This window comes from Oryza sativa, chromosome 1 (genome assembly GCF_034140825.1).
Source record: "Oryza sativa Japonica Group chromosome 1, ASM3414082v1".
Taxonomy (NCBI): domain Eukaryota; kingdom Viridiplantae; phylum Streptophyta; class Magnoliopsida; order Poales; family Poaceae; genus Oryza; species Oryza sativa.
In genome coordinates, this window is record NC_089035.1 from 38,215,971 (window position 1) to 38,230,588 (window position 14,618).

At 44.5% G+C, this 14,618-nt stretch overlaps 1 protein-coding gene across 1 annotated transcript; it reads right to left on the reverse strand.

The window, feature by feature from the left end:
* Positions 1–1,440: 1,440 nt before the first annotated feature.
* Positions 1,441–4,413, reverse strand: LOC4325050 (ethylene-responsive transcription factor ABR1). Its single transcript, XM_015758133.3, has 2 exons — positions 3,922–4,413; positions 1,441–2,564 (listed from the first exon to the last, which is right to left on the reverse strand). The coding sequence occupies exons 1-2, from the start codon at positions 4,298–4,300 to the stop codon at positions 1,783–1,785; spliced, it is 1,161 nt and encodes a 386-aa protein (XP_015613619.1). The 5' UTR covers positions 4,301–4,413; the 3' UTR covers positions 1,441–1,782.
* Positions 4,414–14,618: the final 10,205 nt, after the last annotated feature.

The window sequence follows — 14,618 nt, forward strand, 5'->3', positions numbered from 1 at the left end:
AGGTGGGACCCACCTGCGACGCGGGTACACGTGTCGGCGCGGCCGTGGCTGGCGCGGTTAAGGAGACGGGAGGTGACGGCGTCAACGGGGAAGCGCGTCGGCTGCGGGGTTTGGGCTGGCGGTGAGCTGGCCCGGGTGGAACGGAACGGACGTCGGGTGGGCCGGACGGAAGCGGGGGTTGGAAGGGTAGGACGGTTCGGAATGTGGGGCCCAGTCCACGTCAGTTCAACGGCCGTTGTCCATGCACCCGACGGCGGCTTCGGGAACGGAAGAGAGTTCGTCTGGGCCCACCTATTCGGCGTTTACTTATTGGTCCCACATGTCAGAGGACAGAGTACGTTCCGGACTACCACTTGGAGACGCTAATGGGCCATTTTAGTTTCACAGACTCAACGTGTCCACGTAATAAGAACATGGGCCTGTATGCGGAGTTGGATCTTTGTTCTCAACTTTGCTGGTGCCTAATTTGAAGCCGATAATTAATTCCTATGTCGCTCTTCCATAATCTTGGGCAAAATCATTTCCAATCGGAATAATTAGGTCGACGGCGATCGATGTTGACATGGTGATGTTGGCCAATCTACTACTAATATCCAAGGCGATATCGTTGTTAGAATATCTATCATCCAAGGTCTTGCAAGACATCCACTCATTCTCTAGTATTCTATACTTCTACCATTTAACTATTTCAGATCTTACATACACGCAGGTCTTTTATAGTAAGAATTTATGCTAGTAAATTTGGAGATGCATGCAGTGGTAAGGGGTGTGTGGTTTTAACCCCGAAGTCTCGTGTTCAATCCCTAACACGCTCATGATCTATTCTTAAAAAAATATTTGGAGGGTCATCTCTCCCTCAAAATCTCATTTCTTTTATAATAAATTTGTCCTATCTTCGCTTTCTTATAAGCACATATAAAGACATTCCTATTATGTGTTTCTACTTGTCTTCTGTCCGAGTAACTGATTTTACGCAGAGATAGATTTTAAAAACATTTTTTTCTAGAAACACGTAATAGAGGGACTCAAAACATGTGTGCACTCGTCCTTACGTACATGCGCGCACATCCTATTTCGATGAACATATCTAAAGACCGGACGGATATATATTGATGTTGGAGATTTCATATGTAACTGTTGATTTGGTTTCTATAGATATGATTCGTTTTTTGCACATAAATATATCGATAGTCCCTGCCGTTTTAACGTGAAACCATCGCATTCAAATCACGCATCTCTTTTTTATTTTTCTCGATCAACATAATAATTAGGAGAATACATCTTCAAAACGAGCGTGGTGTCTTGTTTTCATCCAGTAGTTGGTGTAAACGTCCTTAGCGCCAATGTCGTGGTATAAGGTAGGCAAGCATCTAACACTTGTGCAATCCAACTGTCTCACATGTCTACCCAATTCTATAAGACCATAACCAGAGACAAAGATTTTGTGCCTTGTTACCAACCATTACTCTCTCATAAAGAACTCGGAGAATGCATGCTTTTACATCCATCTAACAAATCTAGTCCTCTCATCGTTCTTCCTCTTCTAATTTGCACCCAAAACATGATCAAAGAAAAAGAAAAAGAAGAAAAAAGAGAAAACAATGGAGATGCATCCCATATTCCCATACCACCAAATCTAATCAACGAACAAAAGAAAAAAGATCAGAGCAGAACGCGATCAGACAATCTGCGACGTCCATCTCCGTCTCTCCGTCTCATCCCAGCCGTCCGTGCTTACCTTATTCTTCCAGAAGCGAAAGAGAGCAGGACAGAATCCGGCGGCTACTGCGTGTGCGGCGGCGGCGGGTGGTGGTGATAGCTCGACTCCGACCATGACGCCGCCGTCGCCGGGTAGACCAGGGCGTTCTCCCAGTTCCACTCCTCCGCCGCCGACATGCTCTGGTGCGAGCCGCCGTGGGACGAGTAGTAGTTGCCCGGCGCGGAGGAGGTGGAGGAGGGGACGGTGGCCACGGAAACAGAGGGGGTAGGGAAAGAGTAGTAGGAGCCGAGGAAGCCGCTCATGGCGCCGCCGCCACCGCCTCCGTAGGGATTGGTCATGGAGCCACCGCCGCCGCCGCCGCCGTAGAACGGAAGAAGGGTGCCTTGGTTGGGGGTGGCGGTGGTAAGCCTCCCCTGCAGAAGCATCTGGTAGCGCAGGTACTCGGCGCTCTGGGAGGCGCCGGGGTAGATGGCCGCGGAAGGCGATGCCGCCGCGACCGGCGCCGGGGGCGGCGCCGCGGTGGTGGTGGTGGCGGCGGTCGGGTAGAGGCGCGCGTCCTCGGGGAAGTTGAGCTTGGCGCGGCTGCCGCGGAACCGGAGCGCGGCCTCGTCGTAGGCCCGCGCCGCGGCCTCCGCCGTCTCGAACGTGCCGAGCCACACCCGCGCCGCCTTGTGCGGGTCCCGGATCTCCGCCGCCCACTTCCCCCACGGCCGCTGCCGCACCCCGCGGTACCGCCGCCGCGGCGTGTCGGGCCCCTCCGCGTTCCCGCCGCCGCCCACCGGCGAGTGGTGCTCGTCCATGGTCGCCGCGCTCGCGCTCTGGGTGTCCGAGCTCTGCTCCGATCCTGCACACGCAACCACATATTTATACACGCGACCGCACGAGGCGTGAGCAAACGACACAGAGAAAGAAAGAAAAGAGCAAATGCGAATTCAAAACCTGCTCGCTTTACCACTATTAACTACTATACACACACATGTAGTATATGAAATATGAATGCGATGTGGCGCAATATAAATTATAAAATGAGAAGTGGACGATCTCTATCACAAAACGAGTGTAATTATTTTTGGAATGAACTATACAAATGCAAGTGATGACATGACACCAGCTTATAATTTTATTCAGACAGCTTTTTTTTTTGCCCATGTACTTTTAATAACATTTTTTCCTCATTTATACTTTCCAGTAGTATCTTTTGTGAAGTGTATATATCCTGTGTGTTACGCAAGCACATCGAGAGAGAGAGAGCAAATGCAGTGCACGCATGCAGCAGCGCTGCCCAACGGATTCACATGGGGAATGGCTTAGCTGTATCTTTGTTGTGTTGCGGAGGTGCAGTGGATTCGAAGACTTTTTTTGTGCTGTGCCGGTGAATGGCGTACAACTGTGTCGTGCAGATATGGTTTGTTTTGAACCCCTGATGTCAGCTGTAACATGCAGATATGGCGACCACCCTGCCGCTCCCGTCAAATACTTTGATATTAAGCTTCGGGTCACGCATGCGTGTGACTTATCGTTACGCTCGCAACTGCATGGGTATGCATACTGTCTCCCATTTGTTTCGTAGTGACAAGTGGTATTGCTATTTAAGCTTAATAAAGAAAATTGTTGGTTTTGGGCGAAAAGAAAAGGAAAATAATGTTTTTTATGTTTGAATGGAACTCCGCTGTAAAGCTTTAAACTATATAGAGGTGCAATTGGTTTGTCATTTTCCGTTCGCTTAACTAAGGGTATAACACTGGAAAAGACTATACATACTATATTTTTTTTACTAAATTCTTACTAAAACCGATGTGTCATGCTACGAGTATATTTAGATTTTTTTATAACATTTATCTATCTAAATCAAATGGCTGAGATTATTGTTAGTATAAATTTTAGTACATGTAGCAGTGCTCGGGTACATGCATGCTCTGGAAATTTTTTTTAAAGAAGGTCACCACATGTGTATATTGCACCGTACAAATTCCAAATGGAGAATTTTTTTTAGATACTTTGAACAGAGGATATGATATGAAACCGAAGTTAAAATATACGCAAAAGCGCTTATATTTGGTGAATTTTTGGGGGGCATGCCTAAAAAGTTGCAACTGGTTTGTCCATTGACCATGCTTGCCACGTTTCGTGAAAAAAAAAAGTTGCAAAGCAAAGAGCAGAAGTTGGTAAGCAAAGCGTACGCGTGTTCGCTGTTCCATTACCTGCGAACTCCGGCGATGGCGCGCCCCCGCAGGCGTATCCCGCCAGCTCGTGCATTGCCTGCTCCTCCCGCCTCCTCTCCTGCACGCCACGCGCCGCCGCCGCCGCCGCTGACGACGACGGCGACGGCGACGACCACGCCCACTGGTCGCCGTCGCCGTCGCCGCCGCCGCCGCCGCCGCCCGCCACGACGCGCGCCAGCGCCGACACCATCGTCGACATCTCCTGCGCCTGGTAATACCCCGACATGAGCTCCGACGCCCCCGCCACCGTCATTGCCGTCGCCGCCGCCGCCGCCGCCGCACGCCCGTCGCCGCCGCCCTTCACCGGCCTGCCGCCGCCGCCGCGTGGTCCACGTTGGTCTGCCAGGTCGAAGCACATCAACGTCTCATATGCACCGGAGTCTCTCTACTACAGAGTCGCTTCGATGCAAGAGAGAGGGATCAGAATTCAGAGGAGAGGTTTATCTCGTTAATTCTCGTTTCAACCCTTCCGAAAGTTTTCAGCGGACGACTCGCGCATTTATAGGGCTAGTTTGTGGCGTGCGTATTCTAGTAATCGGCACGAAGAGAGAGAGAAAAAAAAGAAGAAATTAAAGGAGATTAAGCAACGTGACAGAATAGCCGTCTTCTAAAGCTGGTTTCAAACCTGCATATATCATCCCTTTGCAGCAACGCTTCCCTTGGTTTTGTTTATTCTGTTTTTGTGAATTTATTTATCTATGTCCCGGTATGAACAAGCGTAGTAAATCTATGATCGGTTTACGGTTTACGGTTGGAAATTATCATCGGTAATTCTTCTTTTTTTCTAAGGATTAGCGTGGGCAAATTAATTACCAGGTCGGCAGTAGGATCAAGTGATTAGTACGAGACTACGAGTGATTAAGCTTGTGCCGACATGGCGCACGTCGTCGTGGCGAGCGCAGCGCCGGCACCCGAAGCTTTGACGCGGTCAGCGTCTCGTATCCGACATAAATTCGTTGGGTAGCCCTGACCCAATTCCGTTTCTTCCATTCATTTTCTTTCTTTTTTCCGTTGCTGGTTTGATCTTTTCGTTCTAAGAATGAAAAAAAAAATATATCCAAAATTTCCTCCAGCTCGCGTAATTGCCAAGTGTGTGGCAGTAATATCCCACTAGGGTAACGGGATGTGGATGTACCGATCTACAATCGTAGACGGTCAAAGGTTAGGGGATCATGTTGTTCGCGCGCAATTTGACCCTTTCTTCGATGTTAGGCATATTGGATCGAACATTCTCCTTTTGTTGTTTTCATAGGACCTCTGTTTTCATCTTCCAGAGGGAAAGGGAAATGGATATGATTATGATCTGGACTACTATACAAGAATGGTATGGATAAAGCCCGATTGAAAATAAAAATATGAGAGCATCAAAGTATCTCGTTTTCTTAAAAGGGAATAAAAAGGGGGCCATAATATAACAGAGGTATCAACTCTAATTTGGGTGGATGAACTCCAAATTTGATTCATCCCCCCCTTTTGGAATCTAATTTATAATGTATGCCTTAAATGATAAAAATATACAATTGTTGTACTACATAAATAACATTGGTGAGTATAGTCTCTATCTCCTTTCTGTATCGCCGTGGTTATTCTTATACGATGGGTTCATGAAGTAGAGTTTGGAGGGGAGGAAGAAAAATAGAGCAAGAGTAAGAAAAGAAAACGGTGCGAATAAAGACATTGTCAGTTTGTTACCAAAGGTAAGAGAAAATCTATGATATGATAATTTTATATGATCAAAGGAGAAACCGTCTAAAATATTTTAGATACATGATGGATGCAGTTGGCATGGACGGCATTCTCGGAGTCTTCTCCTATGACTATCTCCCATCATGTGGTTTCTAGGCTCTCCATCAACACCTGTAGTTGATAGTGTGGCGGGTTTACTTGCGATGCAAAGTTTGCCCTACGTCCCGATCAAAAGGAGGTTGCGCTACCTAATACGTTCTTCTCTGGTGAGCTACTCACAATTGCAATGGTCTTCTTACTTATTTTTGGCGGTGGCTTTTCATGGTGTGGCTGAATTTCTCTCTCATCATCGAGGTTGCCTCAACCTCCAACTTTTGGACGTTCTATCTAAGTTTGCGTCTTGGTGTCTTCTTCTATAGCTCGTAATGGTTTTACTATCCTAGCCCATGTTAGTCCAACCACTATTGTTGTGGCCAAAGTGAAGCCAAGTAGTTAGTTGCTTTTATTTTTCTTTCATTTTTTAAGTATTTCTTTGATTGTTTTCATGATCAAACTGTAATTTATCTATCTTCAAAGGGCTTCTTTGATTATCTTGTTGTACAATCATATCCAAATATCCACTTATAGGGCCTAATTCAAAGGTGAGACACGCCTGGCACACAAAACGAGTAACACTATTAATGCTATATTAACTTAGTATTAACTGTTATAATTTTAATGATAGGGTTTATTTGAATTTTTAAAGAAACGTTTATATACAATTTTTTTAAAAAATAAAACACATCGTTTAATAATACATGGAGTAGTAAACGAGTAGCTAGCCCAATAAACCCAAATGAGAAAGTAGGTGTGTCTGAGAGTAGGAAAAAGGAAGATTGAGAAATATGCAAAAGCAACGTAAGTTATTAGTGTATGACAATTTACGTATTAATTATTTCAATATTGTAAATAAATTCATATACACTACTACAATAGGGATTTTTCTGTGCGGATGAAATCGATTTTCGCGTGCGGAGGATTCGACCGTCTAGAAGGAATCGTCTGCGAAAATGCGCGATTTTTCGTGCGGGCGACGCACTTGCACGCGAAAATCATTTTTTGCGTGCGGGCGCTTAAGTTGAAACCAAAATAAAAGAAAAAACAAACCCTAACCCTAATCTAGCCGCCGCCGCCGGCGGCGGCACCGCCACCCTAGCCGAGGCCCGCCGCCGTCATCCCGCGGTTGCCGGCGATGGATCCATTGTCGCCGCGGTCGCCGGCGACGGATCTGCCGCCCCCTACCGTCGTTGACGCCAGATCCGCTGCCCGCGCGCTCCCGTCGCCGCCGGGAAAGGAGGGGAGGGGAGGAGCCGCGGGCCCCGTCGTGGCCGCCGCCCCCATGCCTCCCCTCCGCTGGTGCCGGATGCAAGGGGAGGGAGGGAGGGGAGCCGAGGGGAGGGGAGGGGCCGCGAGCCGCGCCATCTGCCGCCGCCGCCTGCGCCCGCGCCGCTCGTGCTGCCGCCTGCACCGCCCACCCCCTGCGCCTGAGAGAGAGAGATCGAGAGAGAGGGCTGAGAGACCAATAGAGAGGAGTGAGACAGAGAGGTCCGTTCCCGAAGACCCAGACTTAGGCGCGCGCGGATGGGAAAAAAACAAAATTTTCAAAGTGGGTAGGAGGGAAACTATTTTTCCGTGCGGTTATCTCAATAGATCTGCACGGAAAAATCGGTCTATTTTCGCGTGCGGTCCTAATTACCACCCGCATGCAATCTTAATGGGTTTTTGTCTAGGAAAATCACTTGTATAGTGTGATATTTACATAGCAACTTTTTTCTATAGAAAACTTTTGCAAAACATATTGTTTAGCAAGTCGGAAAGCGTACGAGTGAAAAACGAAAGATTTTTTTCTCCCTCTGTTCTCCACTTCTCCTAAGGCAGTTTATGCATAAAAAAGAGTTTATCAAATGGCACCCTCCAAATCCACCTTTTGGTTCGAAGGCGTCCATGAATCACCAAAGTGTTGTATGAAGAAATTAGCTCAGCAAATCGGAACTTCACATGAAATGGATGATCTTGCTTTTTTGTCACGAAGATTTTCTGCTGGCACAGTGGCACTTCAACCTGTGTGCGTCAAACTGTTAACCAAAACGAAAAGATGAGTTAAAAAAAACGAAACGAAAAGATGTACTACTTCTTCCGTTCTAAAATATAAGTATTTTTAATGTTAGCACGGGTATTAAAAAAGTAGGTGAGAATGATTGAAGAAGGTGTGTGATTGGTTGAAAAGAAAAAGTAGATGAAAAAGAATGATTGTGATTGGTTAAGAGGAGAAGATAGGTAGAAAAATAACTTTATTTTGAAATAAAGTACTGTGCTAAAAATAGCTATATTTTAGGACGGAGTCAGTACTACCCAAGTTTATCTCGGACGAAACTTTGCTGTCAAATGTCACATCGTTAAGACAAATATCAAGACGTGAATTTTGGAACCACGTTAAGCTGACACGACAAACACGGAGCATGTTGGTTGATACTCCAGTACAATAGTGTAGTACTTCAAACTAGACTTTTCGTTTTTTATATTTGTACAATTTTTTTTAATAAGATGAGTGTTCAAACAGTATAAAGACAGATGAAGTAGTAGTAGTAAGATTCTACCATGCGGGGACCACGTACGACTCATGGGACATGCCATTTTCCGAACATGTACGGCACCGATGTCGTATCCAGATAACGTATAAGGGGCAAGGAGGAGAAATCAACGGCTGGATCGCGACGATTCAGCGTGCGGCGATCCGAGTGCCAGCGACGCCGCTGCCATCGTTTTCCCTCCCTCGCCTAGCCTCACTGAACCTGAGCCGTTGGTTGGGAGGCGACGACGTGGTGCGCTCGTAGCCGTCAACAGGCTCGGTCCGAGCCTTGCATACAGCTAAATATACGGTGGAAAACTCCGGCTAATCTAAAAAATCACGTAAATCCCGATTAAGAAGTCCTGTTAATTCACAGAAAGTCTTACATACAGTTAATATGATGAGTCCAGTTCAAACTCGACTAAGTTTATTGAGATATACTCTAAAAATTAACAAGCTTTAAGAATGAAATTGAGCCGACTTTTTACACAGCTATGTATCTTGTTGGATACCAGCTAAACATCCGTGTTTTGCTATAGATACAAGAAAAAATATCATAATATTTTCTAAAATAAATTAAAATGTATTTTTTATGAAATATGTTACCAACATTTTTTTATAGGACAAAGTGTCTATCCACATTAATTTTATACTCCATCTGTTCCAAAATAAGCGTAGTTTTACACTGTTCATATCCAATGTTTGACCGTTCGTCTTATTTGAAAAAAATTTATGATTAATATTTTTATTGTTATTAGATGATAAAATATAAATAGTACTTTATGTCTGAATAATTGTTTTTTTAAAAAAAATTCATAATTCTTTTAAATAAGACGAACGTCAAACGTTGGATACGGATATCTATGGCTGAGCTTATTTTAGGACGGAGTTAGTATGTGACTATCCATTTATATTTAGTTGTTATGTAATATTAAGAAATTTAAGGGTTAGTATGTAAAAATTGCAATGATAGTGGATGATGTATCATCACTATCACTATCGTTGGAGTCTTTTAAAAGAGTATAGAAATGATTCTCACCTGAATTTTCCATTGAATAGGAATGAGGGTATCGTCACCCTATCTACCTGTTAAATTTTCTTTCATAATTTAGCTTCCTTTTTTGTTGAGATTTGTATCGTTTTCTTCGAAGTTGGGGGTCCCGCTATATATTTAGACACCGATAATTTTTTAGTTACATGCAAAACGATATGGGTCATTAGCATATGACTAATGATTTGAGTATTAGCTACTGTAAATTTGAAAAAAAAATTGAAAGAAAGTAAAAAAAATAACATTGTTCGATAGATTGAGAAGCGTGGTCGCTCAAAACTAGGTGTGCCTAGGCTTTTAAGCGGTTTAGAGCAAGGATAATAACAGAGCCCACTTCCTACTATTAGAGCAGCCGCAATGGTAAAGTAAGGTGCTATCTATAAAACATGTACATCTCAGCAATAGACTAGATTAATAGTAAACTACTTCAATGGTATGTCTACATGGGTATCTATAGTTGTCTAATCCATTGCCTCGTTTTTCTCTATAGACTATCTCCAGGTTAGTAAATAGCTTTGCTCTCTCTCTTCATTTAATCTCTTCCAAGTAGTAAAATATGCTGACATGGATCTCTTGTAGAGAGCCTATAGATAGCCATTGCGGGTGCCCTTAGTCCATCTTAAAGCCAACACATATAATAGATTAGCTATAAGGTTGGCTACAATTTTCTTCTCCTCTCTCTATCTCTCACTTATACATTTAATGCATTTATCTTGGAGCTTGTGATAAGCTAGCTCTTTCATAAGAGCCAACATCCTTATTTTTTCACTATATCTCTTCTCCACCTAAGTTTATAGTAGGTTTATAGCCAACTATTATACTTACTCTTACCCGTCTCTCCTTGTGAGACCTTGTTCATTTAGGCTGAGTTTGAGTGGGAGGAGATTGAGAAGATTGGGAAGATACGCAAAACGAGGTGAGCTATTAGAGCATGATTAGTTGAGTATTAATTATTTTAAATTTCAAAAATGGATTAATATGATTTTTTTAAAGCAACTTTCGTATAGAAACTTTTCGCAAAAAACACACCGTTTAGTAGTTCGGAAAACGTGAGCGCGGGAAACGAGACAAACTCACTCACAATCTCCTCCTGCCGAACGCTCCCTTAATTCCTCCTACAAAGATTAATTTTTTGGATTAAACGAACAAGACCTGATGGGGCAGTCGGCTGCCCTGCTCGGTCGCTCGCTAGTGCTTTATCCACTGCAAGCATCGTGCGGCAACGGATCGGCATGAGCCATGTGACACTCGCGAGTCGCGAGATCACCCAAGGTTAGAATTGCTAATGATTTGGAGAGGTTGGCGTCGCGCATGCACCTGCGCGCGCGCGCGCGGCGTGATTTGGTGGAGTGCCCTCGTCGTGTCGCCAGCAGGTGGTGTTGTTGTTTTTGCACCTATCCACGATCTAATTAAGTTGGCGGTCTTTGGCTGGGAATCTTGATCTTTGTTGTTGTTTTACACGTGTCATTTCTCATGATGTCTTATGACGGTATTATGGCATTAATTAATAGACGTGTGATGCGTCCTCATGATTAATATTAGAGCAAGTTTAATAGTACAGCACACTACTAGCTCTAAATCATCCATAACCAATGTAGTAATAGCTAATTCATATAATAGTTGCTTACTATACTATTAATATCTTGTCACACCTGTCATACACACGTTACGTCTTAGAGTCCGTGCTACAGCTGACTACAGATCTGTCCCCTGCTCTTCTCTCTCTTCCTTTATCTCTTTAAAATATATTTATAGTTGGTTTATAGACTGCTATTGTACTTGCTCTTATAAGACGCACTATCACTCAATATCTACAAAGGAATATAAAATTTACTGTTCATGAGGAGTAAAGGGCTGGTTTGGTTTCAGGCCTAAATTGGCCTTACCAATATTTGTCAATTTCAATAGTGTTCAGTGTCTATTTGGTTTGAACTTAAATTTTGGCATGCCTAAGAAAATATGCTATTTTAATAGTTAACTTAGGCTATTTTGGCTTCAATCCAAACACAACTTTACTTTGACAAAATTAGCCATGCTAAAATTTACCAAAATTTGCAATTGATAAAAATTGGTAAGGTCAATTTAGGTCACAAACCAAACCAGCCCAAAGTAACAAAGTTTACATATGAAAAAAATGATGCATCCCATCACATCCCAAAGAATGGTGAAAATCACATGTGGGACCAACCTATATGTGAGCAATACTACATATGTAATACTGCAGAGAATCCAATGTCTAAAATTACTCCCAAATAAATAACATGTATATTGCAGTTATTATATCTACGAGGACAAAGGTATGAGATGAAGAGGGAGGTGGTGGTAGACGGGCTCAGTGAAGCACACGAGCCGCGAGGGCGTAGGAGGGAGGTGAGCGGGGAGAAAGGCAACGTGAGGTCTCTCCACGGCTTGGCCGCTTGGGGGATTGGGAATTCGGAATAACGAGGGGACTGACGGTGTCGGTGACATGGGACCGGGGATATCTTGACTGGAGGTTTGGGGCAGCCGCGGTCACCCACGTGGCCTGACCCCCTCGGGGGGGTCGGGCCCGAGGGTGATGAGGCCGCCCCTCCCTCTATCTCCCCGAGGGGTCGGGCCGCTCCCGTTTCGACCCCCCGAGGGCTGGGGCGCCCCGACCCCCTGAGGGTTTGGCGCCACATGTGTGGGTTAGGTGAGCACAGCGGCGCTCACCTAACCACGTTTATTGCGGGTTGGACGAGCGCCTCACGCCGCATTTAATGCAGCATAGCGCATGCTTATCCGGTCCGTGATCGGTCGCAGTGTGTGACCGGTCACAGACCGGTCAGATCGTGGGTTAGGGGGCAACAGGCGGCCTGACACACGCCTCGCCCTGTCCCGTCGGAATGATGAGAGCCTCCAGGCACTCGTCCCTAGCCGGAGCCGGCGTGGGAACTCCTGGAGTTGGCACGTCAGCCCCGGCCAGATACATTCCAGGCTTCATCGCAACCATTGCAAGGAAGTCATTGTATGAAGAAGGGCAGACGTGTAGCATGCTAAACTGACACGTGGTGGACAAGAATGACCGGTCTATGACTGGTCTGACGCCAGTCGCGTCATCAGCAAACAACCGTGCTTCCACGTTGCACCTGCTTCCGGCGGAGTGGAGGTTGGTATGACCCATCCCATCGGAGGGTCATTCGGACAGCAGCCATTGCAAATCTCCGCCCATTAATGAGGGAGGACAGGGTTATCCCGGTGTCAGACGAAGGTACACGCCAAGTTTTGGTCAAAGTAGGATGGGTCCCCACCCAAAAGAAGGGTAGGTAGAAATGGTGTATGTGGTATCCCCTTGAGATATAAAAGGAGGACCATGCCTACCAAGAGAGGAGACGGACAAAAAGACTAGAGAGGACCTGAGCTGGTAGACTGGAGAAAAGAGGAGTGAGAGGGTCTCTAGAGTTTGAACTCTCTTGCTCTCCAGTTCTCTGTAACTCCTTCATACACAGATCCACCAGAACACAGGAGTAGGGTATTACGCTTCTCAGCGGCCCGAACCTGTCTACATCGCCCGTGTCTTGCGCATTTGCTCTCTCGCGAACCATTCCACAGATCAAGGGCTTAGAACCTCACCCAGCGCCCCCGGCCGAACCGGCAAAGGGGGGCCTGCGCGGTCTCCCGGTGAGGAGCCCCACGCTCCGTCAGACGGAGAAATAGTCCGCTCTCATATAAACGCTTGATGGTAGATCGAATGGATGGCGCAGTCAAGCAACAGAGGATATGAAAACCAACCTCCTATCATAGTATGGGGCGACTTTAATAGCACGGTGATCAAAACATGTCAGTTCAAAATATTATGGGGGCTTCAACCGCTAGGAGCCTTCAATATTCTCGATATAATTGATATAAGCTGAAATATATTTTTTTGAGAACATATAAGCTGAAATTAGATGCCCTTTTTTTCAAAGAAAAAAAACATGATGGTGGTAGGACAGGAAGTCTGGAACAGTGGGAGGATCTAGGATGGTTGCCTATGGGATTAACAAAACTTTTTCAGAACACGAGAAAATCTCCGAGAAACTTTCAATTGGGATAAGGCACACCCAATTTGAACATGACAAACTTCAACTGAGAATGTTTGAAAACTTGCAGGTTAAGTTTTTTTTTTTAAAAAAAATCAGTTTCAATTGGAAGAAATCAATTCCCATCCAATGGGTTTTGAAGCGTTCACCAAGGAATAATCTCAACCAATTAATTGTGCTACTGTTGGTTGATGGTGGTAGGACAGGAAGTCTGTAACAGTGGGAGGATCTAGGATGGTTGCCTATGGGATTAACAGAACCTTTTTAGAACACGATAATTTTATAGTATTTTATATAAACAGCTTCATTTCCTAAGAAATCTCCAAAATTCCTCTTTTATAAAGGAGGCTTGAACCAGATGTGGACGGGGAAGAGGAACAACGGAATCATACCCCATTTACACAAATGCTATTGTGACAGGCGGTTGATGCAGGGCGTTCATTGCATAAAATACTTCAGACTGATCCCTAACAATATTGTACACAATTTTATTAGCCAAATCCGGTTGAACACACACAATTGGCGAAGAACAAGAAAGATGCCATGTATATCTAGTACTACTGGTCTAGCTGACGCACACGTTTTTTTTCTTCTTTGTTTGAAACGAGTGATTGAAATGATGCCACATTCAAATGAATTGAATTCGGGCTCAAGTGATCACAATCGCGACGAACCGATCGAATCAGTTATTGGGATGTGACGATGACGGGTGATTGAGAATTTAACAGTTGCTTCATATCCATCACTCTTTGGTTGGCTCTCATCATAGAAAAAAAACAAACTTTTAACCTGTGATGGTTGATGGCCACCACTTCAGAAGTGGAGGTACTTGTGGCTCCTAGCAAGACCTGATCCCAGCTAGGTGATTTGGCTGTTCCAAGTGCCTGTCTAGTCCCGCAACGGGCAACAGCAGTAGCCGATATGAACTTTATTTCTAGAATTAGGCCCGGTTGTTTTTTAGCGTATTCACCTTATTATTGAAACATGCTATTTGTTTCATATTTCAAAAATATTTTTTCTCAAGAGTTTTTTTCTACTGCATTTTTCTGTTGTTTTAAGTAATTTGTTAAGTATTATTATTTAAAATATCTAATTTATTTCTATAATTTATAGTCAAAGTTTTTATACATGTGATATAAAAGCCAGTACTATGAAATAAAATAGACTACGGCGAACATAACTCCAAAATCAACATAAAAATAATTTCCAGCCTCATTTTTTCGATTATACTTATGCTTATCAGGCAAAATTTGATTTTTTTAACTTTAAATTTGGAGTTGATTTTGGGGTT

Bases quoted from the DNA above. Each gene is read 5' to 3' on its own strand.
- LOC4325050 (XM_015758133.3), bottom strand. From the start codon at position 4,300: ATGTGCTTCGACCTGGCAGACCAACGTGGACCACGCGGCGGCGGCGGC. The intron at 2,565-3,921 runs GTAATGGAACAG...TTGCGTGTGCAG, and splicing joins GCCATCGCCGGAGTTCGCAG to GATCGGAGCAGAGCTCGGAC.